General features: G+C 37.8%; 1 protein-coding gene across 4 annotated transcripts in view; it reads left to right on the forward strand.

Moving 5' to 3' along the window:
• Positions 1 to 1,259: 1,259 nt before the first annotated feature.
• sh3bp2 (SH3-domain binding protein 2) overlaps positions 1,260 to 26,478 on the forward strand; it is a 41,051-nt gene continuing 15,832 nt past the window's right edge. For 2 of the 4 annotated variants that reach the window (XM_041225844.1, XM_041225861.1), the window contains exons 1-3: positions 12,237 to 12,390; positions 18,858 to 18,997; positions 21,250 to 21,352. In XM_041225844.1, coding sequence (XP_041081778.1) covers positions 12,308 to 12,390; positions 18,858 to 18,997; positions 21,250 to 21,352 — 326 coding nt within the window. In that variant the 5' untranslated portion in view covers positions 12,237 to 12,307. Of the gene's footprint in view, positions 1,282 to 1,601; positions 1,656 to 12,236; positions 12,391 to 15,626; positions 16,237 to 18,857; positions 18,998 to 21,249; positions 21,353 to 26,478 lie in introns of those variants that run through there. The other 2 variants (XM_041225869.1, XM_041225852.1) reach the window with 2 other exon arrangements.

The following is a 26,478-nucleotide window of genomic DNA, read 5'->3' on the forward strand; positions in this document are numbered from 1 at the left end:
TACACGTTATGTTTGGACAGTATTTTGTAGAAGATTACATGGAATCTAACACCCTTAAAACCTGATTAATTTTGTTACACACTTTGTGATCTAGGATTGTACAAAATATATAGAGACTTACTTTAATAAAACTTTTTTTCACTGCATTTTTATGTTCTATTATAGTATTTCTAGCTAACGTATTTTATAAACTTTTTTAAAAACTCTAATCTGATCAAATCTGTGGGTTCACATATCTGTGAGGAAACCTTTGGTGAAATGTACTGTGATCATTAAAAAATAACTGATAAACTGCACATTATGGAGACTTGAGTTTTATCTTTTTATCTTTCAGGCTTGCAGGGAGAAATCCTTTTTTCTTCTCTCTTGTCTGCCAAACTGCATTTAAACCTAGTTGACGCAGACATAAGAACTCAGTAACATAGATTGGGTTAGAGGTACAAGATTATAAAAGTTCACGTTAAAGACATTTGAAAAACAACATTCAACAAAGACTATTGGTTTACGAAGACTATCAATCAGGCATTCCATATTACACCCATTCGTTCCTAAGGATTATAATTCTAAGATTTTATTTTGCTTCAACCATTTATTTTTACCCATATGATTCTGTGTTACATAAAAATAGCCCTGTTTGTATCACACCATATCTGTGTCGCATCTTATACTGCAACATGTGGTCTTTGAGGCTTTGAGGTGTTATAAAGTGTTCACATCTCAGCATTACAGTAAGGGCCATAATGGGCTGAGGCCAGTCAAAAATACAGGCCACACAACTGTTCACATATCATGTTTACAAACCATTTCATCAGAAATGCCATTCCCTAACATTAAATCCCCCAGGGATGCTTTGTTTTTGTTCACTCATTTGTCTATGAGATGCTTTATGGTTAGATTGCATTTCGCAGACATTGTTTGCACTATGTGAGTTGTTGAGGATTTTTATCATTCTTGATTGCTGATTACAGTACACTTTCACTTTGCAACCAGAAAAGGTTGAGAACAGTGCATTCATTTTAACTAAAATATTAAAAAGTATCCAACACATTTTTTGCTATTTAACTTAAATGTGTATTAAGAAAAAAATAATATTGAATAAATATTATCACTTTTGAAACATGTATTTTCCCTGAATCGACATATTTCTGCTTAGGTAATATTAAACATGTTAATGTTTATCTCTTTGAATGGGCGTGACTAGACTTTGACAATGTTATCAATATATAATGAGAAGGAAGTTAAAGTAAACCTTTTAGTTCCTCATGACTAAGAACAAGCTAAGTATGTGACGGGTATGCTTTCTTACTATTCAGAAATATTAGACTATTAACGATTGTTTTTCACTACTGTTTGTCAGTGAAACTTTTATTAAGGTTTTTAGCAGTTTAAGGTTACAAGAATAATCAACATTTTCTTGTTCTTTATTTAAAATAATAAGTAGGACCTTGGGTTGGAGTTCAGTAATTTTACAAAGTTGGTGAATTTGAAACTTAAACTAAATTTGTATTGCTTTAAACTAAAACACTTCATTATACATATGATAATTACTATGTTTTTATTTATCCATTCTGTGTCATCAATTAATACAATATTTTTTTCAGGATCATATGAGAGGCCAGATTTCCTTTGGCTGTTGGCTGGGTTACACTTCTCTGGTAAGCAAAAACTTTATTTCTGGTTTAAACCTAGGGAGTGTGAATTATATTAGAGGTGCCAGATGGTGTATTTATCAGATTCTACATGCTAACAATAGGATTCATGGTACAGTATACTACAGTCCAGTCCTCTTAATAACTTCAATAGTACTGAAGTCATATTAAATGTGTTGAATGTTGAAATCTGGTTAGAATCCTGGTTATTTTCTCTTTAGTTAGTTACCTTAAAATGTTTGTAGCCAGAGACTTGGTCTACACATATGTTGTGGTGATGTCATCATCATACAGTGCCATGAAAAAGTATTTGCCTCCTGTCTGATTTTCTGCATTTTTGCAGATTTTTGACACTGAATGTTATCAGATCTTCAACCAAAATCTAATATTAGATAAAAGAGACCCTGAGTGAATAAATAACATAAAATGTTAATACTTATTTCATTTATTTATTAAAGAAACTTATGCAACACCGAATGCCCCCGTGTGAAAAAGTAACCGCCCCCTTAGACTCAATAACTGGTTATGCCACCTTTAGCAGCAATAACTGCAACCAAACGCTTCCTGTAGTTATTGATCAGTCTCTCACATACCATGGAGGAATTTTGGCCCACTCCTTCATGAAGAACTGCTTCAACTAAGTGACATTTGTGGGTTTTTGAGCATAAACTGCTCGTTTCAGGTCCTGCCACAATATCTCAGTGGGGTTTAGGTCTGGACTTTGACTAGGCCATTCCAAAATTTTAAATTTCTTGTTCTTCAACCATTGTGATGTAGACTTGCTTTTGTGTTTCGGATGATTGTCTTGCTGCATGACCCAGCTGCTCTTCAGCTTCAGCTCACAGACGGATGGCCTGACATTCTCCTGTAGAATTCTCTGATATAGAGCAGAATTCATGGTTCCTTCAATGATGACAAGTCATCCAGGTCCTGATGCAGCAAAGTATCCCCAAATCATGACACTACCACCACCATGCTTGACCGTTGGTATGAGGTTCTTACTGTGGAATGCAGTGTTTGGTTTTCGCCAGACATAACGGGGCCCACGTTGGCCAAAAAGTTCCACTTTTGACTCACCTGTCCATAGAACATTGTTACAGAACTCTTAAGGATCATCCAGGTGCTTTTTGACAAACTTTAGATGAGCATTCATGTTCTTCTTACTGAGCAGTGGTTTCCGCCTTGCTACTCTGCCATGAATCCCATTTTTGCCAGGTATCTTTCCGATGGTGGAGTCATGAACACTGACCTTAGCCGAGGCGAGAGAGTCCTGCAGATCCCTGGATGTTGTTCTAGGGCTCTTTGTGACTTCCTGGACGATTTTACGCCTTGTTCTTGGAGAGATTTTGGCAGGACGGCCAGTCCTGGGAAGATTCACTACTGTCCCAAACTTTCTCTATTTGGACAATATGGCTCTGACTGTGGTTTGGTGGAGCCCCTGAGCCTTAGAAATGGCTTTGTAACCCTTTCCAGACTGATAGAGATCAACAACTTTTTCCAGAGGTCTTCAGGAATTTCTTTTGATCGTGGCATGATATGCCTCTAGAACCTGTGTGCTGACAACTTCACTCTGATGGTAAGGGCCAAAGTTAATCAGATTTATATTGGGCAGGGCTGGCCCAAATCTGACCTGATTGTTAACCAAAGTATTCAAAAAGCTAACCCTAACTAACCCTTTAATTGGGTTGAGTTAACTAGGGGGGGGGGCAATAACTTTTTCACACCTGAAGATTGCATGTTTGATAACCTTGCACATCAAACAAATGAAAGAAGCACCAAACTTTGGTGTCATTTTTTCTCTCAACTCCCTCTATATACTACTACAACCCACAAAAAGATCTGACCAAATTCAACGTGAAAAATGTGCAAAAATACAGAAAATCAGACAGGGGACAAATACTTTTTCATGGCACTGTATTTGTAGTTGACTTCAAAGAAAGCAATTTAAAGCTAAACTGCATTACAACTAAGTAACGAGGTGGCATCCAAATTTGACTTACCAGTAAGTATTAAATTTGCAACATTCCCACATATTGCAATGAAGGATTTTCTAAGTCATTTGTTCTCTGGGAGACACTGTAGCTGTCTTGCCTGCACTCAGTGCACTGTATATAGAATTACATAGTGGGCTAGACTAGACTGCAAACAGAATGTCAAGTAAATGTTGTATTAAAATATATTGCTTTTAAATAAGCAACAGTAAAAAAAAAATATAAGGTCAAACCTATATTTAAAATATAGAACAGTAATATTTATGCATATAAGAAAACCCAGAATAACCTTAACTGTGCAAATACTAGATGTACTTATTTAATATATTATTTATTTTCATGAGTGTGATTCTTAAGTGTGCTCACATACAAATAGAAAGGTTTTACATGTAAAGTATGAATGATATAGGGACCACTACAGATACTCATTTTGAGAAAATGGTCATTCAGATACAGTCCTTCCAAAATGTAAAATCACACAAAAATCTTCACTGGTTTACCTTGCTTGACCAGGTACCTACTCAAATGTTAATGATACTTGTTGATCAAAGTTAAAAGTAAATTGAAGTGATCAGCAGAACCAGGTTTTGATCTCTTTGGTTAGGCATAACAATACTATATAATTCAATCATATATTATGTTGCATGTCAAATACAACAATATATGGTCTGTGGCAGAACAAAGCTCTGCCGTTTAGAAATTGGCAGGGATGGGGTTAATTTCCCCTACCTGCCTGGGTTTATTATGTTCAAGTGGCTGGGGTTGATTAGTTGATTAAATGATTAACTTAATTAATGATCAATTAGTGCCCAGCCACCTGACATAAAAGGAGGCCTCTACTTCTCATTTAGGAGGAGGGAGCTGAGAAAGCAGGTTGGTGGTTTTTGGTTTGTTTGTATTTTTGAATTTTGTAAATCCAGTGAAGGCATTGCCCAGCCTGCAAACCTTATTTCTGTAAATTTTGTTTGGTTGTCTTTCTGTTTGTGTTTAAAGATCTTTATTTTGCCCTTGTGCACTTTATTTTTGTGTTTATTTATAATAAAATTAGTATTTTTTTGAACTGCAGTCTGCCTCTATCCACTCGCCAGCCTGCCACAGGTCCATAAAAAGAAAAAAAAGTTTTGTCATGTTTTATTGACAGAATAAAGTATTTAGGTATTTCTTGTACCCATAAATGTAATTAATGCGGCAAGGTCACATCTTATCCAAAAGATCTGTGCTCCTTTGCTAGAGCTTTTAACCTCATCTTAACTGAAAGTCAGAATCCATAATGGCAGTGTATCGCATAACATAACTGTCCATTATACTCATCCCCCTTCAAAGTTGGTTATTAACTGATCTGGGTCAATCTAATGTTAAACGGATAAGATTACACTTAATTCTGATGTGTAATGGCTTTTATGGAACCAACCCCCAGAGAGGTTATATCACTTCAAATTACTGACGTGAATTCATAAATTAGTCTCCAGATTAGCTACATCAGAATCGCCAATCTGAGATATATGTTCTTTATTTATACCAAAAGTGTGTTTCTGGTCCTGTATGAGGACTGCCAACACAAGTTGGAGGTTTAGAGTTTCTGAAAATTGGATGGGCTACATCCACTTGACCTTTCAAAATTTAACTTGGTGGTTAGGTAATATGTAAGAGAAACTTTTTCTGGGGGATTTGTTGTTACTACAGGAGTGGGTGGAAATTATAAAAATGTACAGTCCCCAAAAGAGTAACCAGAGACAGAAACATACCAAGGGGCAGAACAATCTGAGATTTGAGGTTTGGTAAAAATTGGCCTAACCCTCAAATTAACATTGCATGAAATACAATATGTGTTTTCACCATACTAAATCAATGTAAGTGCTGGTCAAAACTTACATCACCCTAACTTGGTTTTGTCTGCACTCACGAATGCTAGAGTTGTAAATGCAGCCTTTCCTCAGCATTGTGTCATGAGAGGATTCATCTCCAGTATACAGCACACCTGATGTCATGTTCTTGTTATGTTATTATTTAGCTTTCAAACCCCAGTTATGGTTCAGAATACATAATACTTATCAGTTTACTGATGGGTCATTCCATGCCAACTCAACCAGTGCTGTTGCCTGTCCGTCTCACATTTTTCTAGTAAAATTCACCTGGGGGTTTTCAGACACGCTGAGTTCAGAAATGATAGTCATTATTTTTTTTCAAATTTCCCCTTTGATCTGTGACCTTGAAAAGGTCAACCTAAAGTGAAAAATGGACCTTGACTGGAAAAATGCTACCCTCATGTGTAGTACCTTGTTCTACTCATATTGAATAGAGCTTTTCAGAAAAGAATGGCCATTTTGGTGAGGTTAAAGTCGCAAGTCCCATGCAAGTTCATAACCCCTCAGCTCCAAGCTAGTGCCAGTGGAAGCACATACTGTTACTTTTTCCTCTAGATCAATCCTCAGAGAATGCAAACTTGAAGAAATAGCCAGTTTGGATAGAACTATGTGGCCCTTTAGCCTCACCAAAATGGCCATAAGCAAAGCTTGAATGCCAAAATCCCTGGATACCATAGTATTTTGCTTGATGCTTATGGATCTCATCAACATCTATCCAAACACGTCTGTGGGTGATTTTTTTGGACCCCCACGCAAGTTATTACAGCCTAAACTTGGTACTAATAGCAAAAATTTGAATTTTAAGGGCGTTTAATGGCCAGGGGTGGGACTTGAAACCAAATGTTTTTCAGAGAATTTGGAAGACTAGTACCTAAGGGTCTTACAGCAATACTTACATTTTAGGACCCACATCCACTACAAGATAAAGGGTTAGGCGGAAGATTGAATAAAACTCATTAGTTACCCCTCGTCTGGCAATTTGCCAGACGTGAGTAGGGTGCTCCTAGCATTTTTTCTGAAAAGACCCATTCGATATGAGTTGAACAAGGTGCTACACATGATGGTAGCATCTGAATTGCGCCCAGGGTGATTTTTCTGGTCAAAGTCCCTGTGGCAGAGCAAAGCTCTGCCCTTTTTAAATTGGCAGGAATGGGGTTAATTTCCCCTACCTGCCTGGGTTTATTATGTTCAGGTTGCTGGGGTTAATTAACGATCAATCAGTGCCCAGCCACCTGACATAAAAGGAGGCCTCTGCTTCTCATTTGGGAGGAGGGAGCTGAGGAAGCAGGTTGGTGGTTTTTGGTGTGTGATTTCTGACTTTTGATAAATCCAGTGAAGGCATTGCCTAGCCTGGAAATTGTTGTTTTTGTTATTTTTGCTTTTTGTCTTTCTTTTTGTGTTTAAATTGCTTTGTTTTGGCCCTTGTGTCCTTTTATTTTTGTGTATTTATAATAAAATTATTTTTTTCAACTACAGACTGTCTCTGGGCCTCTATCCACTCGCCAGCCTACCACAGTCCCTTCCTCACTTTAGGTTGACTTTTGCAAGGTCACATGTCGAAGGGGAAATTAAAAAAAAAAAAAAATAATGGCTATAATTTCTGAACTCAGCATGTCAGGAAACGCCTAGGTGAATTGTTATAGGAAAATCTGAGACGGACGGGCAACGAAATGTCCTTTTTCTGGTTGAGTTGGTGTGGAATGACCCTGATTTATTGTGTCTGTGTCTCTTCTATTGAAGCATCACCACAGAATAGCATTCAAATGTTTCTTACTCTAGTAAAAAAAACATTACTTTTTAAATTTTTTTTATTAAACATTATTACAAATAAAATCTATTAATATCAATATAAACATTTAACAGTATTGCCCCAGCTCCTTTTTGAATAATGATTTTAGATTATGGACATCAAAGATAAGTTTTTTTATATGCAAGCCTATTATCATTTTTTGATGTGTTTCGATCAAAAAAAACAAACGTGCAGTAGCATGCTATCAACATACAATTCTTTTAATCATCAGTAAATGATAGTGTAACTAGTACAAGACTTCTGTTAATTTAAAGTTTCAGTTCAGTTTTAATACCTAACATTAGGGCTTTAACACATTCAGTTACAGTGAATTCTTTGACCAGCAAAATCATTTATCTTGTCAGGAATTATTTTGTAATATGCCGATACTGTATATACTGTGTTGTCCTGTGTACCTTCATATCATCTACGAACACAGCATCTGCTCAGCTTATGTGCATTTTTTTTTTTTTTTAAACTGCATATACAGAAATTGGAGGCATTAGCAAAATGTCATAAAAACCACACAGACACAATAATATACTGATTATAGATTAACTTTTTTAGTTTACTTCTTGTTTGACAATACGAAGAATGTAAACAAAAGGCAAGTTATTTTTCTGTTCAGGACATTGTATACAAAACAGTGAGTGGGAAGGTAAACAAACCCTGTGAGGAAATCATTATATAAAATTGCCAGATCTTAGTATCTTATTATTGTTCTTTGCTTAACTATTGCAGACTGATAAAGGTTGTTCCATCTGTTAGCAACATTCTGTGGATACATATTATGTCATTTCTACAGCTAAAACTACAATTTTACACATATAAGAGACATTTAGCCCAGGGAAAAACTGGCTAGGGAGAGGACAGCTGGTTGTGCCTTCCCAAAGGACTAAATCGAAAGAGCTAAAGCTTTGCTAAATTCACATTGTGTTCATTATAACCCTTTATCCAGAATCCTCAATCCTGTTTGGTTTTTTTTTTAGTTTTGTTTTTGTTAAAAATAAATGTGCTCAGCCTGCTTTAAATATTGGCTTCCCTGTCACACCTCACTGAGTCTCCTGTTATGGCTTAGTGTCCTCCAAAAAGATGACTTGGTCAGTAATTGTCCATGTAATTGTGACATTTGAATTGAGATCCAAGATTGAACAAATCACAGTTTCTTCATTATGGTTTCCAATTTCTGTGTTATAATAAAATAACTATGCCATATCATACTTAAGAATAATTATTTGATTTAATAGTTAAATGTCTAAAAACAGTATAGCACAAAGTTGGCAGAGACTGAGTGGATATTTGAAGGTCAGTTTTTGGAAGGTTACGTCTACCCACACAGGTTCAGCAGGAAAGACAGTGTAACCACTAAGGAGATACCCAAAGTGCATGCTGGTTTGTGTGTGTGACAAAGTGGTTTATTGTAGACAGGTGCAGGGGTGATGTAGTGCATGAAAGAAGCAGACAGATAATTGTAATCCAGTTTTTAGAAATGTTTTTATTGTATTTCCAGGTCTGGCGACCAAACAATAGTTCCCCAGCAGTACACACCAATGTGTACAGCACGGGGTATATGACAAGAACAGACAGTCCCAAATAATAAACAAATATCTGTCCCACAATAATACAAACACGGTCACCAGTCCTGGGTGCGTGCAGTAGTGATTGTGGTGGGTGATACAGTTTTATATTTGTGACGAAGGTGCAGTGTTGTCCGGTTTTGTGCTGGCCCCTGGCGACAGCTTCGGAACTGTGTTAACTCTCTGGTAACATACAAGACAAGTCAAGACAATGGCATCCAAGGATTGGAGGAGCGATGCGCTCGTTAACCTAGGGGTCATGAGCGAGGGTATAAATAGGGGGCGTAGTGAAAGTGACCTTTTCCTTTGTATATGGTTAGCAACAACCTAGAAGGAGTCCCTGTTATTTGTGAAAGAAACCTTGAGTGTTTGTTAGTTTTGTCTTGTAACGCTGTTTGTTTGTATTGTCTGTTTCAAGATTACTAACATAATCCGGAGGCCAGCATCAAACTTGGATATTACCACTCACTTTTTCACTGAGGAACTGTCTTTACACCACGAGCACTTAACTCACGCACTGTAGGAACTGTGTCTGTGTTTTGTGTTTTGTATGGGTGAGAAAAGACTGGACTTTTGAATTCGGGTCAGACCCGTAGGATTTACAAACAGAAGTGATACACGCCTCTGTACCACTTCCATCATTATTATTGTTTACAGGTTTTGCCATAAGGCTCTGGACGTTATAATCATTAATAAACACCCTTGCACATGTGAATCATTCTCTGTGTGATTAATCCGCTCTGCACTGCACTCACCTGCACGTATTCACCACTTTGCCGCAGCTGACACACATGACCTCTTGGTAAACGAATGCAGCTGCCTTTACAATCTGCCGGTATTACATTGTTTCCCTTCTGGGTCAATACGTTCTTGCAAAGGAGTCTCGCCTTCTTCCAGACTGACTCACTTCCCTGTCAGGCCAGTCCGTCTAAAGGTCGGGAGGGAGATTTACAACCAAGATTCATTGTATTTCTGTCACAGTATATATTACATTTGTAGATGTGAAATTAATAGGGTTTAAATGGCAAAGTTGAAAGCAGCTTTCTTGGTGTTACAGTTTGTGTTATAACGTCGCAATAATGGAAGAGAAACCAATCAAATACAGACCTGACAGACTTAGAGGGCATTTTGTAACTGATATTTTACAACGATATTATAATTATTTTGTTAGTAGTCCTGGAGGAATTAAAAGCAGTAATCATATGGAATGTTCTAGTACTCTTCAAGAAAAAATTATATACCAACTGTAGCACTCACATAATTTGTGTGAAATTTAAATAGAACCTAACAAACAACAGACTATGTCCACCTCCTTTCAACTAACCCAATGAGATATGTAAGAAAGCAGCCAAGTCTAACAAGGGTGGGAATTGCCTTCAGTGACTGCAATGTGTTTATCTAATGTGTCTAAAAGATTTTACAAAGTCTCTTGTAAAAAATTCCCTTCTGGATTATCTGAACTGGAAGCAAACATTCCACACCCAAATCCCTTACCTCAACCTCCTAATACTTCATTTGAGGCTTACTAGAATTGTAATTTGTACAGTGTGTTTGCACACAAACTATTGAATATTCTATTATGGTAGCTATGTAAAATCCCACGCTTTTACTCAACCCGTTTCCTATGCCAAATTAAGACAATTAATTAAAAAATTTAATAAAAGCAATTAAAGTTAAAAAAAAGAAAGTACAGTAAGAGCATTTTTAACTCTTTCCAATTTTAAAACCACTGTAAGAAACATCAAACTTAATTTGAGAAACAGCAAAAGAAAGAAGTGTCACCAGAAATAAATGGTGGTTTGTCATGATAGGTAAATGCAGCTGAAAGTCCCACCTGTAAACTAGACCCTAATCTGACATCCCATTTTAAAGGGGAAAAAATAATCTACATGCATTTTGTTAAATAGGTAGATCCTTTTAATCTTTCTTGACAATTTTTCCTTGAAATACATGGGGCTACTTAATTTAAGTTCTGTATGTCATAGATATGTTCAGATTTAAAATCAAAATAAAAAAAAAAAAAAAAAAACATTTTACTATTTTTAGTGATACATTTTTTCATAGAAATCATTGTCATTTTATAAATTGTATTTTTATATTAGGAGTTACTACCTTATTTCTCCAAACCTCATGTGGCAGCACCATTCAATATTGCTAAATGTTGTTTTTGCGCTGTAACTTTGAATTGCCCTGTAACACCTGTAAGTCGCCTTGGATAAAAGTGCCTGCCAAATAAACAAATAATAATAATTGAGTGCAGCGCAGTCAGAGACAGCAGCTGCAGCAGGAGCAGGGGGCGAGGCCCCTGGACTGTGGACTGAGTGTGTTAGTTCCCATTGGTTTTATTACGTCTGTATCTCTATCAGTGTGTTTTCTGTGTGGAATTTACATATCTGTATTACTCTGTTTATTACTGTACGTCTGGTTGTCTCTAACCAGGTCTGTCTGAGTTGAATGTAGGAGAGCAGAGGCCTGGTTGGGGTTGTAGTGTGCTGTCGGTTCCTGACCTGTGTGTACTGTGAATAAAAGTGCCTGTTCATTTTTCACACTGACTCCTCATTCTTTCCTCCTCCGTCATTATCCACTACAATACATTACTGCATATACTGTAGTCTTATCATGTTGAATTAAAGTTTAAAATATATAGAATTACTTAGGAAGGTTCCCTCAGCAATACATATTGAATGTAACAGCACCGTCTGTTATTATTAAAATATTTATAGTATATTATTATAACAAAAATACTAATTGAAAAACAATAGTACTGCAAGTACTTGCAGGAGCGTAACTCAAAGGGAAAGCAGGTCTCAAGATGGGAAGGAAACTTCCTTGTCACTCCACAAACATCCAAAGTTCAATGTGAACCTCTAACAGCACCCAGTATATTTGAATTTGAGAATCTGTTTTGGCTTCTGATTGGCTGAGACATTCATGGTGCAGACAATCATCAAATCGCAATAGAAGAAGTTTCCAGGACCATATCTGTCACATGCGCCCACTTAAAGCCTTGCTAGATAGAGTATGCTTAGATAGTAGGACATTTATAGAGTTGGCTATCTAGGACATTGCCCCATACATTCCTACAAAGCTCCTGACTTTCATTTGTCTGTCATTTAAAATTGAACATGATTGTGGGAAACTGCAGATTTCGAAAATCAACTATGCTGTGTTGCAAAAGGTCCCTACAGCAACCAACTGTCTGGCTAGCTGGTCACGTGCTCTATCTCCTTGGAAACTCCGTATACAGAAATAGAGCAAACCTGTAACAGTGTCATCAGAAGGAAATGACTAGCAATAATGCTACCCCCAGACTATAAGACACACCTCCAGTGTCACACCAGCAGTTATTTCAGTAATACATCGTATATGTTTGGGTCTTTTGCATGGCTTGCAATGGTACCATGCTCGTTTTGATTAATGGGACTGTAATGAATTGATGGCTACATCTGTAAAAAAAAAGCAGTCCCTAACAGTGATTAACAACAACTTAAAAATGTGTTTCCAGGAAACTGAAGCCATGTAAGTATTGCGTTCTAAGTTTTAACTACTTCCTAGTGAGAATGAACAGGTTGTTCAAGAGTTCATTTTTCAATTTGCACAGAGATTAGGTATTTTTACTAATACATTTGTGTTGGTCTATTTCACAATTTGACTGCTAAAATAAGGAAAATGTGATTGCCATAATGGCTTAAGTGTTTGATAATGACATTCACCGAATTATAGCAAGCTAGTGATTCAAGCAGGAGGGTTGTGTGTGAGTAGTTGGCTGATTATTATATAATATTATAATATTACTTGTCTTTAGTATCTACTAATTGTCTTATGCTAGTATTTTCTAGTTTCATTGCATATACTTTTTGCTTAATGTTAATTACCATATAAAGTACCATATATATTTTAAATATGTGCCAGTCGTGGCAGGTTACTCTTATTCAAATAACGTGTGGTAGATGACCGCGACTGGAGTTATGTGTCCCAAGCAGTAGCTGCGAGTTCAGCTTTCATTACAGTGTCCTGTCACAGACATGATTTCCCTTGTTTTTAGACCAACATCAGAAAGTATGTTTAAATAGCTTTTTATGTTATCAGATTAGAATGTTAAAGGAGAAGGTTGGTATTTATGTGCGGATTGATTTAAAATTTAATTCACAGTTAAGCACTTCAACGTTCCAGCGGGCATCTATGCAAAATAGAAGCCCGCCAGATCTGGACGCTGATTGGCTGTTCATATTCAATCATTTTCTAATGTTACTTATTTTAGGATTCATTCATTCCTTAAGTTTCTTGTCATGGTCTTTTGATATAGTCATTTATCAATTATGATATATGACCAAATGAAAAAATCCCTGAATAAATTCCAAGTAGTGTTTGTTTGAATATTGTAATATTTGTCTGAGTACAACCTTGGAATAGCCTACTGTTGTTTAGATACTTTTTGTGTCATTTTTTGTTTTCTATTATCACATCCTGGTGACTTTTTAAAAGAGATGTTGATGCACCCCTGTGGCCTCACTAGAATTCTCAGAATCATGTTTAACTCCACATCCAGTACACAAGCGGGTGTAAGAGTAAAGTGGTGGAATGTGACTCTGGTGTACCTGATGGACTGAGAGTACATCGTTCTGTGAGCTATATTGTACAACTTGAATCTAAACAACAAGAAAAGCACATTAGTTCAATTACAGAAACCTTGAGTGGATTTTCCATGATGTCCTAAACTTAAGTGTTGTGAGTGTCAACATCAAAGTTTCACTTCACTTTGTCAGGAAATGCCTGTGAAAAAAACAAGCTTTTTCTAAGTCAACATGGGCTGCGCAAATACCCTTCACAAGTAACTTAGTAAGATAGCCCTTAGTCTTAGACATCCCAGTTAGGTTCTGTTTATTCAGATTTACAGTTTACAGATTTGGAACCTTATGCTTTAGCTAGCAATAAAGCTCCCAGAACATGGCATGACTGGTTGGGAGTTCTGCAGCAGTAGGAGGTTGTAAATTACATTCCATCACAAGTTATTTGTAGCTCAGGAATTAAAACATAAATTTAAAGGGCATCCTCATTTTACCAGGTGGTGTATTTGATTAACAAAGTTTGATGATGTGTTTCGGAGTCTGAGTGGAATCTATTGTCCTCTATATGCGGATGATACAGTGCTTTATACTAGTGGATACTCTGGCACAGACACAATTAAAAAAAACTCCAAGAGGCTTTCAATATTGTACAACAAGGTTTTTGGAATTTAAAGCTGTTACTTAAAAAAAAAAAAAAAAAACATAAGTTAATGTTTTTTGGACCTAAATTTAAAAGTTTGAAACAAGACTTAATCATTCATTTAATGACTGGAGAGCCTCTTCAGGTGGTGGATAGTTATAAATATTTTGCGATCTGGCTAGATCAATTCCTGAAGTTTGAGCTCTCTAGTAAAATAGCTAAAAAAAAAAAAAAAAAAAAGGTTTTCTTTTTCAACAGAGAAAAAACTTTACACTTCAGAGTAGAAATCTTGTTATAAACAACTGTATTTTTCCTTTGTTTGATTTTGGTGATACTTTAGTTATACATGCCTCTGCTGAGCAATTTAAAAAACTGGATCGACTAAAGCAGCCAGATTTGTATTAGCCACCCTCAAACCCATCACTGCCAGGCTTCTTTTTTTTTTAATGCAGTAGTCACCAATTATTTATATTATTTTCTCCCAATTTAGAATATCCATTTATTTTTAGGCTCAGCTCACCCGTACCACCCCCGCACTGACTCGGGAGGGCAAAGACGAACACAAGCTGTCCTCCAAAGCGTATGCCGTCAGCCGACCGCTACTTTTCACACTGCAGACTCACCATGCAGCCACCTCAGAGCTACAGTGTCGGAGGACAACGCAGCTCTGGGCAGTTTACAGGCAAGCCCACAGGTGCACTTATTTATCAAGTGCCTTAGAGAAGGTCCTGGGTTGGTCGATCAGCATTTAGCTACAGCACCCCCTATGGCATGAAATAATCTGGACAATAGTATCCAGGATATAATTGAGCATCAGATAATTGAAGAATAATGACTAAGATTACATTTATTTTAATGAGTAGGTTCCAAGAATTATCAAAGTGTACATTTTTCTGATCCCAGATTGAATGTATGATGAGATTGTCTTTTAGAGTTATGTTGTTTTTAGGTATGTGAAATTATTGCTGTCTGTTTTTAGTCTAGTCAAGTTAAAATCAATTTTAGTAAACTTGGTTAAAACTCATTGTACTGAACTGTACATTGTAACTTCCACGTTGCGTTTTGACCGGTGTTATTTTACATTTCAAAATCAAACCGGTGTGTGCGAGGGATTGCTGCATTCAAACACATCTGTGAGTGGAATGAGTGGAATCACTAATGCGGAATACACAGGACTGTAACATTAAAACAGGTAAACAAAAGTATTTAGAAATATGGTGCAAAAATTCTGTTTATTGGCAAATGGCAGAATGTAGTTACATTTAAAGTGAATGGATTCTGGAATGGGACATATTGGATCATTTACATGATATTGGGTAGATTCAATTAGATAAAAGGTAGATGCTGTGTAACTTTGATAACTTTTTAGGGAGCATCTGGGATTTACTAACAGACCACAGGTGATTTATAACATTAAACTTGTCTCTGTGAAGTAATGTGTTTCTCCAAAAACTATTTGTTAAAAAAGTAGTGATCCAAAAAAGTGGTGTATATTTAGAAAAAAAGGGTGACATTTTAGCTTTGTTGCACATACCAGCTTGTACTGTATTATCAGTAAAACAAGTTTGTCAGACTGGTTTTTACTTTTGTTTTGCTACTGTATGGTTTGGTTTAACACAAAATGTTTCCCACATTATATTATTTGAAAGGTTAAACTACTTTTGGGCAGTAATCTGTTAAGGAAGTTACTGTAGGCCAGCATGAGTTTATTGTGAATGTACACATGTTGAAAAGTTCCTATAAAGATTTGTGCTCTTGCGTGGATAATATACATTAAACACAATAAAAACCCATGACAATGTTAGATCAGTTTTCAGGGTTGTACCAGGAAGTGATTTGAATTTGAAAGGCATCACATTACCATGTTTAGTAGTTGCTTCCTAGTTTCAGGTTTGCCAATTGGAAACCCTGCATTGTCTGAGAGTGTTGTATTTGCTCTTAAAGCTAAAATAATTTCGGCGTATTTCAGTAATTTAACTATCATTTAAACAAAATCATTGTTTTAGATTGGATGTAATTACATTTATCCTTAACCAAATGGTTATTAATATGCTATTATATGAGCAATGTTGTGTGGTGAGGTGATACATGTTCTGTGAATGCAACTTGAAGAGTATTCACCATGGACGGCAGAAGAAACAACCAGTACCAATGGAGGTGAGGATAGCCTTTCTACCTAGTTTATCAGTGAAAGTGTTTATTAGGGTCACTGAAAGGAAATGTAGTGTTCAGGGTTGTGAATGTGTAACTAAACATATAGCAGACATGTTTTACAAAATACAGCTTTTGTAACTAGTGTGTTTATGAGGATAATTACTTAAGGTTGGCATTTTTCAGTGTTTCTTTGCTTCAATGATGGATGAGGGATGGACGATGACACATTTTCATACAATGATTTACATTTTAAGTTTTAAAAAAAAAAAAAAAAAAGTACAAAATATTTGGGTATAAAAATTTAAAAAGGCCTGGTACAGAAAGAGATGGTTTACCAGGGTTGTGTGTGTGCGTGTGTGTGTGCGTGTGTGTGCGTGGTGCTGGAGCCGTAAATTGAATAAATGATTCATGATTAATTAGGCTCTAGCCATAGGTGTGTAAAAAGGGTGATCATGTGGGAGAGTTAACATTGGAGAAGGTGAGAGTTGAGTGTATGTTGGTGGTAGTGGGATATAGTTGGTGTTAGGGTGAGCATTGTGCTGTCTTTACATGAAAGCGATGGCTCAGGCTGAAACCTTGTGCTATTTAAAGTGTCTGCCTTTTCTTTTTATATGTTTGTTTTGTCCCTGTGTTTTGTTTATTTGTTTTATTATTAAACAAGCACAAACAGTGCTTAAACTGCAGCTTCTTTGTCTGAGTAACCCTTCCTGGTTGTAACAGCCTTGCCAGTGACACTGTTCTGCTCACACACGTATATATCAACCACATATGTAACGTACTTGGCATACGTGACCAAGCTTGCACTTTCATAAAGTTCAGATAATGGCTGCTTTTACAAAAGAAAAAAATACCTTTTTTCCCTTATAATACAATAGAAAACATTACTACAGTATAATGAAAAAACTACCAATTTTGTTTAAAAAATGAAGTAATTGCAATGCAGTATTTCTACAGATAAATGAATGCAACATAACAACTACGTCAAATATTGAAGCAGGTTATATATTTATAGTCTACTAGTTATTTAAAGTTTGCAACAACAATAACAATACTACTATGACTACTACCACTAGTGAAACTATTACTATGCAGAGTCCCAAAATGTCTGGGTTGTTTGTTAATGGGCTGACTTACTCTGCTACTGAGCCACACAACAACGATGGCCAATATAAGAAATGTTTGCCCATGTTTGTGTGGGGCGGGGCCCAGAGGGATCCCTTAAAGCAACAATAGGGAGTGCAACAATGAACCCCACTGGCCAGACACCGTACACACCAGTGGATAAAAAACAGGGCTGATCTCTGCTCTCTGAGATCGGTAGCCTGTCCACATCTGCTCTGGATTGCTCAGGGTAAAAGTGATTCTGGCTTTAGGCTTGTGAGATCGGATGATGCTCACATATCCTCAGAACATCTGTGCTGTGTGGGGACTCGCTGCAGTGAGGAGAAAAAAACATAACTGGACATTCCAAAGCAGAGGAAAATAAATAAAAATAAGAACTGGTCACTCTAAATTAAAAAAAAAAAAAAAACTAAATAAATAATACATGGTGCAGTCCAAATTCAAGACAAAGGGATGCGATACGCGGGCCCTTTGAGGTGCGGAGCCCTATTGCAGTCACATAGACTGCAGCCGGGCCTGTACACAAGTCCCCCGGTACCGGGAAGACATGGCCCTTCTGCCCCCCCACACACCGAGGTCACAAAACCCCAGTTCACTGTTTTTGGTCTTGTTTATTAATTAGAAAAAATAGTATCGTTTTATCATAGCAAATGTGTTAAACTACAACATATAAGTATTCTTGTTTTCTTTTTTTTTACAAACAAGAGGCGGCCATTCGGCCCATCTTGCTCGTTTGGTTGTTAGTAGCGCATTGATCCTAATTGTTCCTGCCACATAACATATGTAGTTTTGCAACAGCAATGGCCATGCTGTAATCAGACATTTTACTGAACACACTGGCAGCAGGTTCACTGCTAGTATGAGTGAATTGTTACACAAGGCTTCCCATGCATGTCTCAAAACCCTATATTTTACCACCAAAGCCTATGAATGCAAATTGAGGAAGAGGAAACAAATACAGCTCCAGTGCATATTGACTGAATACGAATGACTGAGCATTCAGACATCAACTATGAGAGTTTAAATATACTGTAAATATAAATATATAATTGTATATGTTATACTGACTGAAGCTTTTATATTGTGACCTTACTCATGTCACATGTACAGTATGTGTTGTCTAGCAGTGGTTTCTAAATTGAGCAGTATCAGTAATGGTAATTCACTGTCCTCTACCAGGGAAAATCCCAGCCTGGTCCAGCTTCTAGTTTCCTGCTTAGTTAGTCATTCTCAGATGGACATTCATTCAAAGGACATTCAAAGGACATTAATTATCATGTTTGCTTTCTGTGTGGTGCTTTAATTATTTTTACTTGTCTCTAACTTTTTTTTTTTTTTTTTTTTGCGAAATTCACAAATGCAGCCACAGTTGCTACCAAAACAGTAGAAAGCTCCTGATTTCACTTGAATGATGGATGACGGTTTATTGCAAATAGCATTAACTGTTTGAATTTCCTTTTTTAAAATAAGCTTATCCACAATGTTTTCATAATGTTTTGCAGAAAAATGGCCTCAGGGGAGGTAAGCTGGCCAATTCCTATGAAGGCCATAGGAGCACAAAACCTCCTGACAATGCCAGGAGGCGTGACACTTTCTGGATATCTCCACAAGAAGGGAGGCACACAGATTCAGATTTTGAAATGTAAGTAACAGTGTCTCAACGGGGTAGAGACGTGTATGTGTATGTTCGTTGCTGATTGACAGGCAAGAGATTGAGATGGGGGTGTGTTCGCTGCTGATTGACAGACAGGAGATCGGGATGGGGGTGTGTTCATTGCTAATTGACAGACATGAGATCGAGATGGGGGGGGTGTTTGCTGCTGATTGACAGGCATGAGATCGAGATGCGGGTGTGTTCACTGCTGATTGACAGGCAGGAGATCGAGACGGGGGTGTGTTTGTTGCTGATTGACAGGCATGAGATTGAGATGGGGGTGTGTTCGCTGTTGATTGACAGGCATGAGATAGAGATGGGGGTGTGTTTGTAGCTGATTGACAGGGAGGAGATTGAGATGGGGGTGTGTTTGTAGCTGATTGACAGGCATGAAATCGAGATAAGGGTGTGTTTGCTGCTGATTGACAGGCATGAGATCGAGAGGGGGGTGTGTTCGCTGCTGATTGACAGGCATGAGATCGAGATGGGGGTGTGTTTGCTGCTGATTGACAGGCATGAGATCGAGATGGGGGTGTGTTTGCTGCTGATTGACAGGCATGAGATCGAGATGGGGGTGTGTTTGCTGCTGATTGACAGACATGAGATCGAGATGGGGGTGTGTTTGCTGCTGATTGACAGGCAGGAGATCGAGATGGGGGTGTGTTTGCTGCTGATTGACAGGCAGGAGATTGAGATGGGGGTGTGTTCGCTGCTGATTGACAGGGAGGAGATTGAGATGGGGGTGTGTTTGTTGCTGATTGACAGGCATGAGATCGAGATGGGGGTGTGTTTGCTGCTGATTGACAGGCATGAGATCGAGATGGGGGTGTGTTTGCTGCTGATTGACAGGCAGGAGATTGAGATGGGAGTGTGTTCGCTTCTGATTGACAGGGAGGAGATTGAGATGGGGGTGTGTTTGTAGCTGATTGACAGGCATGAGATCGAGATAGGGGTGTGTTTGTTGCTGATTGACAGGCATGAGATCGAGATGGGTGTGTTCACTGCTGATTGACAGGGAGGAGATCGAGATGCGGGTGTGTTTGCTGCTGATTGACAGGAAGGAGATCGAGATGCAGGGGTGTTTGCTGCTGATTGACAGGCAGGAGATCGAGATGCGGGGGTGTTTGCTGCTGATTGACAGGCAGGAGGTCGAGTTGTGGGTCGGAGTTGGCACACCCCGACAGCCATGTAGGTTTTATTCACAAAACAAGCATACACAGACAGCAAAAACAAAACAAACAGTAGAAAAACTACAAATAAAAGTTGCACTACACCCCTACACGGGAGGTCCTGTTCATACACCCCTTCTCGCTATACTGGTGTGGGATCTACAATCCCAAAACTAATCCTTGATCAGTAAACAAACCCCAATGCTGATCAGCGGTTTCGACATCTTCTTTAAGTTCTGATCACGGTTCCCACTCACGGTGATCAGAGGAATTCAGCAATGTGTTTTCTTGGTATGGGTAGAATGGACGATCTCAGTCCTGGCACTTGTTTTGATCTTGCAGCAGCCGTGAGGTGTACAAGCGGTACCTTTTTATTCCTGGCACCCCACTGGAACACACCTACCTGCTGATTTTGATCCCACAGCTGGCAATCACACACCGCAAGTAGGCTCTATGTAAATAATTAAGAAGTAGTCAGGTACTTCTTAACTATTTAAATTAAATGTATACACACTATTTACAATATATATACATAACCATATTGATGTATAGTTTAGGGGGCTGGTCTATGAAATATACTTTCATGCCATTACAGTATTTTTAAGAAATATTTAAATCTCTGTGTTTAGGCATTTAAACACTTTCAAGATACTCTTTTGTAAATATGATTATAAATCTTTTTCTGACAAAATCACCTTAATTTTGTATTTAAACGCAGCTATAATTGGGAAACACGATGGGGTAGATTCTCAGGGTAAAAAATAAAAAACTCTGATATTTAATTTCGTTGCTGGTAAGTAGTCTTTGTTTTGTTTTTTGTTCTGGAATTGCAACCCATCTTTCCTTCCAGAAAAAACAAAGAATAATAATTTGTAGCATAAAGATGTAAGAATATGGCCTAATGTATCTTTTGACATGTAAATGCAAACTGGCTGACCTTTCCTTAACCGCTTGTAACCTGCAAACAAAACAAATGTTATTGGTTTCCACATCATAAATATTAAAAGCCCTTTTTGCCTTTACATCTCTAAACTCTTTGAAAATCCTAACTGATAGTTTTTGTCATTTCAGGGCCATTACGGTTTGTCATTATACACAAAGGATGCATTTACTACTTCAAGACAAGCACCTCTGCCTCTCCACAGGGGGCATTTTCTTTAAATGGGTACAACAGGTCAGTTGGATGAATATTAAGTTGTCCTGGGAATTACAAGGATTTCCCATGCTTAAATATATATATAAAAAAAAAATCTGATGTATTATTTTGCAATAGAGAAATATCTCAGGAGTGTAACAAAACTAAAAACATCACCAAATTACTTTGAAAATGAAAGGACAATGAAATACAGTACTTTGTGTTTTTCTAGTTCAGCAGTTTAAATAAACCCTTATGTTTAGAGGGCCCTTTTAAACTTGTTTCGCTAAACTGAGATTTTTTGTTTTTGCTCTGCAAGCTGACCATGTCTGCTTGCACGTGAACGACAGTATTTTAGGTTGATCTGGTGTTATTACACAAGCCTGCATATCTCAATCACTATGTTAACTTTATATCAGGTACTCGAGCTTTACAAAGTTTAATAACGTTCTCCCATGTTTTAGCAAAAGCACTTAATTAAATTGACAGTATCTCAGTTATGATATTTAAATAAATCAGAAAGTCCCAACATGGTCTGCAAAAATTTATGTTGCAACCTAATGCTTAGGTCACTCTGTGACTCTGCAGTATATTATTTTAATACATTTTTAACAAAAGTATGTAATTAGTGCTGCTAGAATGCTTAATACATTAAATACATTGAAAAACAATGCATAATACATTAAATACCGGTACAAGGCTAGGGTGTGAACATTCTAGAATATTGTGGATGCATATGTCGTATAGAATCATGAGTATATGATAGTTTTGTTTGTTTTTATTTTATTGTTTTTGTTTTTTTTTTTTTTTTAGTGTTTTTGTTATTGCTTAACAGAATTGGCTTTCATGTACTGGTGTCACAGGAAATTGGTAGACCCCAAAAACAATATCTATTGTCTTTACTGTGCATGTGTGAATTTTTTTAATTATAGCATCTCGCTTTCATCTAGGCAGACTTGTCAATACCAGTCTAAGTTTAATGCTTTCGCCGAACTAATATCAACATTTGCATATGCCAAAAATGTTAGAAAATAAATCCATTGATTTTCATGTGTAACATTACCTATGTATAATGCATATTTAAGCAATGTAACATTTTAAAACAGTAATTATAACAGTAAATTTCAACCAGAATGTATCTAACAAGCAAACCTGAAAACACACAACACAGCCCTAAACATGAGCCTAAATCTGAAAACGCACAGCCCAGCCCTACACATGAGCCTACATCTCGTTTTCAAATCTATGGTAGTTTTTCGTAGCGCATGTATAAATTATTTACCTGGGTATAAGCAATATTAATAGATTTTCAGCAAGTGAATCTCTCGTGGTCTCACTATATTTAATTTCTTCCATTCTCTACTTGCTGCGACAAACGTGTATGACATTTGCCTTGACATTAATATATTGTATTATAATATTGATATCACTAATATTGTATTATTATAGAAATAACAGACTGCAGTGTAATTCTTTGTTGACAATATAATCACTAGACAACTATGAACTATCAATAAAAACTTGCATCAAGGATATGGACTTTGAGGGACATCCTACAGCCCATTGTGCCGTAGTTCTTCACCAGAGTCTCCACATAGTTTTCGGCCTTGTGATTGCCCAGGAAGCCCCGAACCACAGCGACAAAGCTGTTCCAAGCTGCTTTCTCCTTACTAGTGAGCTTCTTGGGGGAATTCATTGCACTCCAGGATCTTCTTTATCTGTGGTCTGACGAAGACACCGGCTTTGACCTTTGCCTCAGACAGCTTAGGGAAGAAGTCTTGAAGGTACTTGAAGGCTGCCGACTCCTTATCTAGAGCTCTGACAAATGGTTTCATAAAGATGTGCAGTGGTGGCATCAGCACCTTCCGGGGGTCCACCTGTGGCTCCCACTTGACGTTGTTCCTCCCCACAGAGAACTCGGTCCGCTGTGGCCAGTCCCTCCTGTGTTAGTGCGCCTTGGTATCCCTGCTGTCACAAAGGGAAAAATAGCAGGGAAACTTGGTAAAAGCGCCTTGGAGACTGTGGCAAAGTGGTTGGTAAGGGGAACAGGTGTAGCGGTGATGCAGTGCAGGAATGATGAACAGACAACAGTAATTCAGTGGACAAGTGTTTATTTGTGCTGTTTCCAGGTCTGGCGACCATCAAATAATAAATCCCCGGCAGTACACAACAATGTGTAAAGCGCGGGGATGGTGAAGAACACAGTACAGTCTCAAACACAAACAAAGGCACGGTCACTAGTCCTGGGTGATATTCAAACGTGCAGGTGCTCTGTGCAGTGGTGCTCCGGATAGTGCTTTACGTGGCGACAGCTAGGGAGGTGTGCGTTAACTGTCTAGTGGTGCGAAAAAGACAGACAATTATAAACAAACAAAGACAACACACAACATGTAATACACTCTGACAGCTCCTCTCTCAGTCTTTCTCTCCTCACGTTACCCAAACGAAGGAAAAGATCAGCGTTACCCTGGCCCCTATATGTAATTCTGCATGATATCTAGGTAAACGGTTGCAGCTGCCTTATTACTTGCAGCTGCCTCTCGTTTACCTTTCAAATCAATACAGTCTTACAACAGAGTCTCGTTTCTTTCCAGGCTGCCCCACTTCCCTGACCTGGAAACAAACTGTCAGGCCAGCCCTTCCAGATACTTCTCCTCTCGTTCTTTAGTGCCCTCACAGGTCGGGAGGAAGATTCATCACCAGAACTCATATTTCTGTCACAGAGACCCATCAGGAATGCCACCATTTTTAAGTCTCCTATGACCTCCCAGCCGTACTCATCATACTTCAAGACGTCCAGCAAGGTCCTGATGCTGTTGTAACCCTCTTTGAGGTGCACCGAGTGAGCCAGAAGAAGAGATTGGTACTTGTTACCATTATGGAGCAGCACGGCTTTGAGGCTCCTGGATGAGCTGTCAATGAAGAGGCACCACTCATTCTGGTTACAGGCGATTCCGATTGCCTCGAACAGACTGGTCACATTGTGGCAGAAGCAGAGCTCATCTTGACAGGTGAAGAAGCTGGAAAAAGGTTGATGACACTTCCTCTGATCTGCGACTTGCACACTTTCATCCAACAAGTTCCACTGCTTGAGCCTAGACGTCAAAAGCTCGGCATTGGACTTGGTGAGACCAAGATCTCTAATCAAGTCGTTGAGGTCTTTTTGGTTGGGGTAGTATGGGTTTCTCTCCTCAGCTCCACCTCTGAAATTGTCATCTGGATCTACAACATCTTCCTCGCTCTCTGACTTGCTGCTCTCTTCTAAAGACGGCTGCTCTCTCTCCGGAGGAGTGGGTACGGGGAGCTCATGGCAGTGTGGCACCGGGGCGATGGATGAAGGAAGGTCCGGATACGTGATAGCAGGTGCATTCTTGCCAGTCCAACGTTTGGAAGGGTCCACCATGCAGAAGTAGCAGTTACTTGAGTGGTCAGTGGGTTCCCGCCAAATTTTTGGGATAGCGAACTTCATGGCTCTCTTTTCCCCTCTGTACCATCCTACAAAAATACATTTATTTCACCCATGACTAATGTGTAAGAGATTCTCGCAACATTTTTCATATATATTTTTTCAATAACATTGAAAATTGTAAAACATTTTAAAATTAAAAACTTTTACAATTTTAAAAATTTTAACAAATTTTATAACATAAAATTCCGAGCAACAATTATCCATCTTACCTTCCAGAGTTTTTTTGCAGTGCTTGCAGGTGAAATGAGGTGCCCAGGGTTTGTCTTGATCCCCAACAGGCATGCCAAAATATGCCTTGTAGGCCTCACATATCTTAGCAGATGCTTCCACGGAGTACTTTTTCGCTCTTGTCTTGATAAATTGGCCGCAGACATAGCAAAATGCGTCTGCCGGATGCTTGCAGCCTCTTGATGCCATCTCAGAAAAATGCAGATATGTATCCACTTAGGCAGCTGGAACTAAACTGAACTGGTGGGCTTAAGGCCCCTGTATTTATACTACTATTTATATTACTGGAAAGTTCTAGAAAGTTCTAGAAGTTACTCCAAGTTTACTCAGCACTGAATCTATCTGGAATGTTCTGGAAAATAGGTAAATTTCAAAATATCACTGTCCTGGTCACAAAAGCAAAGTTTGTGGGGAATAATATCCATTTTCTGTACTTTTGAGGCATAAGCAGTTAGGAAATAACACTTACTACCCAGGAACCAAAAAAAAATAAATTGTTACACAGTGTTGTAAAAAAGAAAAAAAAAAAAAAAACTATGGCAAAAGTGTATAATAATAGTTTTATTATTCCTAATCATATTCTATAATTGTTAATAGCATAGTTAATAGCATGTTTATAGATTGTTTATAATCACTTATAATGGATACTTAAGCTAAAGTGTTACCCAATTATGTGTGATATGCAAATGTGCTGTATTTGCTGATGTTCATACAAGGCATAATTATCACATGTGTACCTACAGCATTTGTTGCTTGTACTGTGCAATGTACCAGCACATTAGTCTTACATAAATGTTGGAACTTACTGCCCCTACAAAATAGGCATCAGCTGTGTAGGCGATAGACAAAACTGCATCCAATCTCTAGACATTAGATACGGCCATCAGACCCCTAATCTGTAAGACTAACATTAACTAGGCATTTCACATTTACCATGCTTTTCTCTTGTCTATAACATGCATTTACCACACAGTTAACACTTTGTTGTGCTTTTACCATGATATTCCACTGTTAAGAGTAAAATGAATAAATAATAATTAAAGTACTGTATGCCATAGTTAAAATAAAACAGTTTAGTATGCTTTTAACTCCATGTTGTCAGGCTTTTCTACTACAGTAACTCTTTGTGGTTTTACTAAAACAAGCTCATATCCCCTTTGATTCATATCACAGGGTTTTTGAAGGTCTATGACATATGTGCGTCCTAGCATTGTGTTTGCAGAACTGGATTGCAACATGAGAAATTGGTTCAGTAGCATTGCTTCTAACTTTTTCAAAACCTCACAGTCAAATACAGTTATTGCATTTCCAAGAAATATCTTGTGGTTTGTCAAACATCCAAAACATATTGTACAGTCTTTTAGTGGTGCCTTTAGATATCACTTTGCCCCTATACAGTGGCTCTCAAAAGTATTCACCCCCTTGGATTTTTCCATGTTTTATTGTGTTACAACATGGAATCAAAATG

This window comes from Polyodon spathula, chromosome 2, assembly GCF_017654505.1.
Source record: "Polyodon spathula isolate WHYD16114869_AA chromosome 2, ASM1765450v1, whole genome shotgun sequence".
NCBI lineage: Eukaryota > Metazoa > Chordata > Actinopteri > Acipenseriformes > Polyodontidae > Polyodon > Polyodon spathula.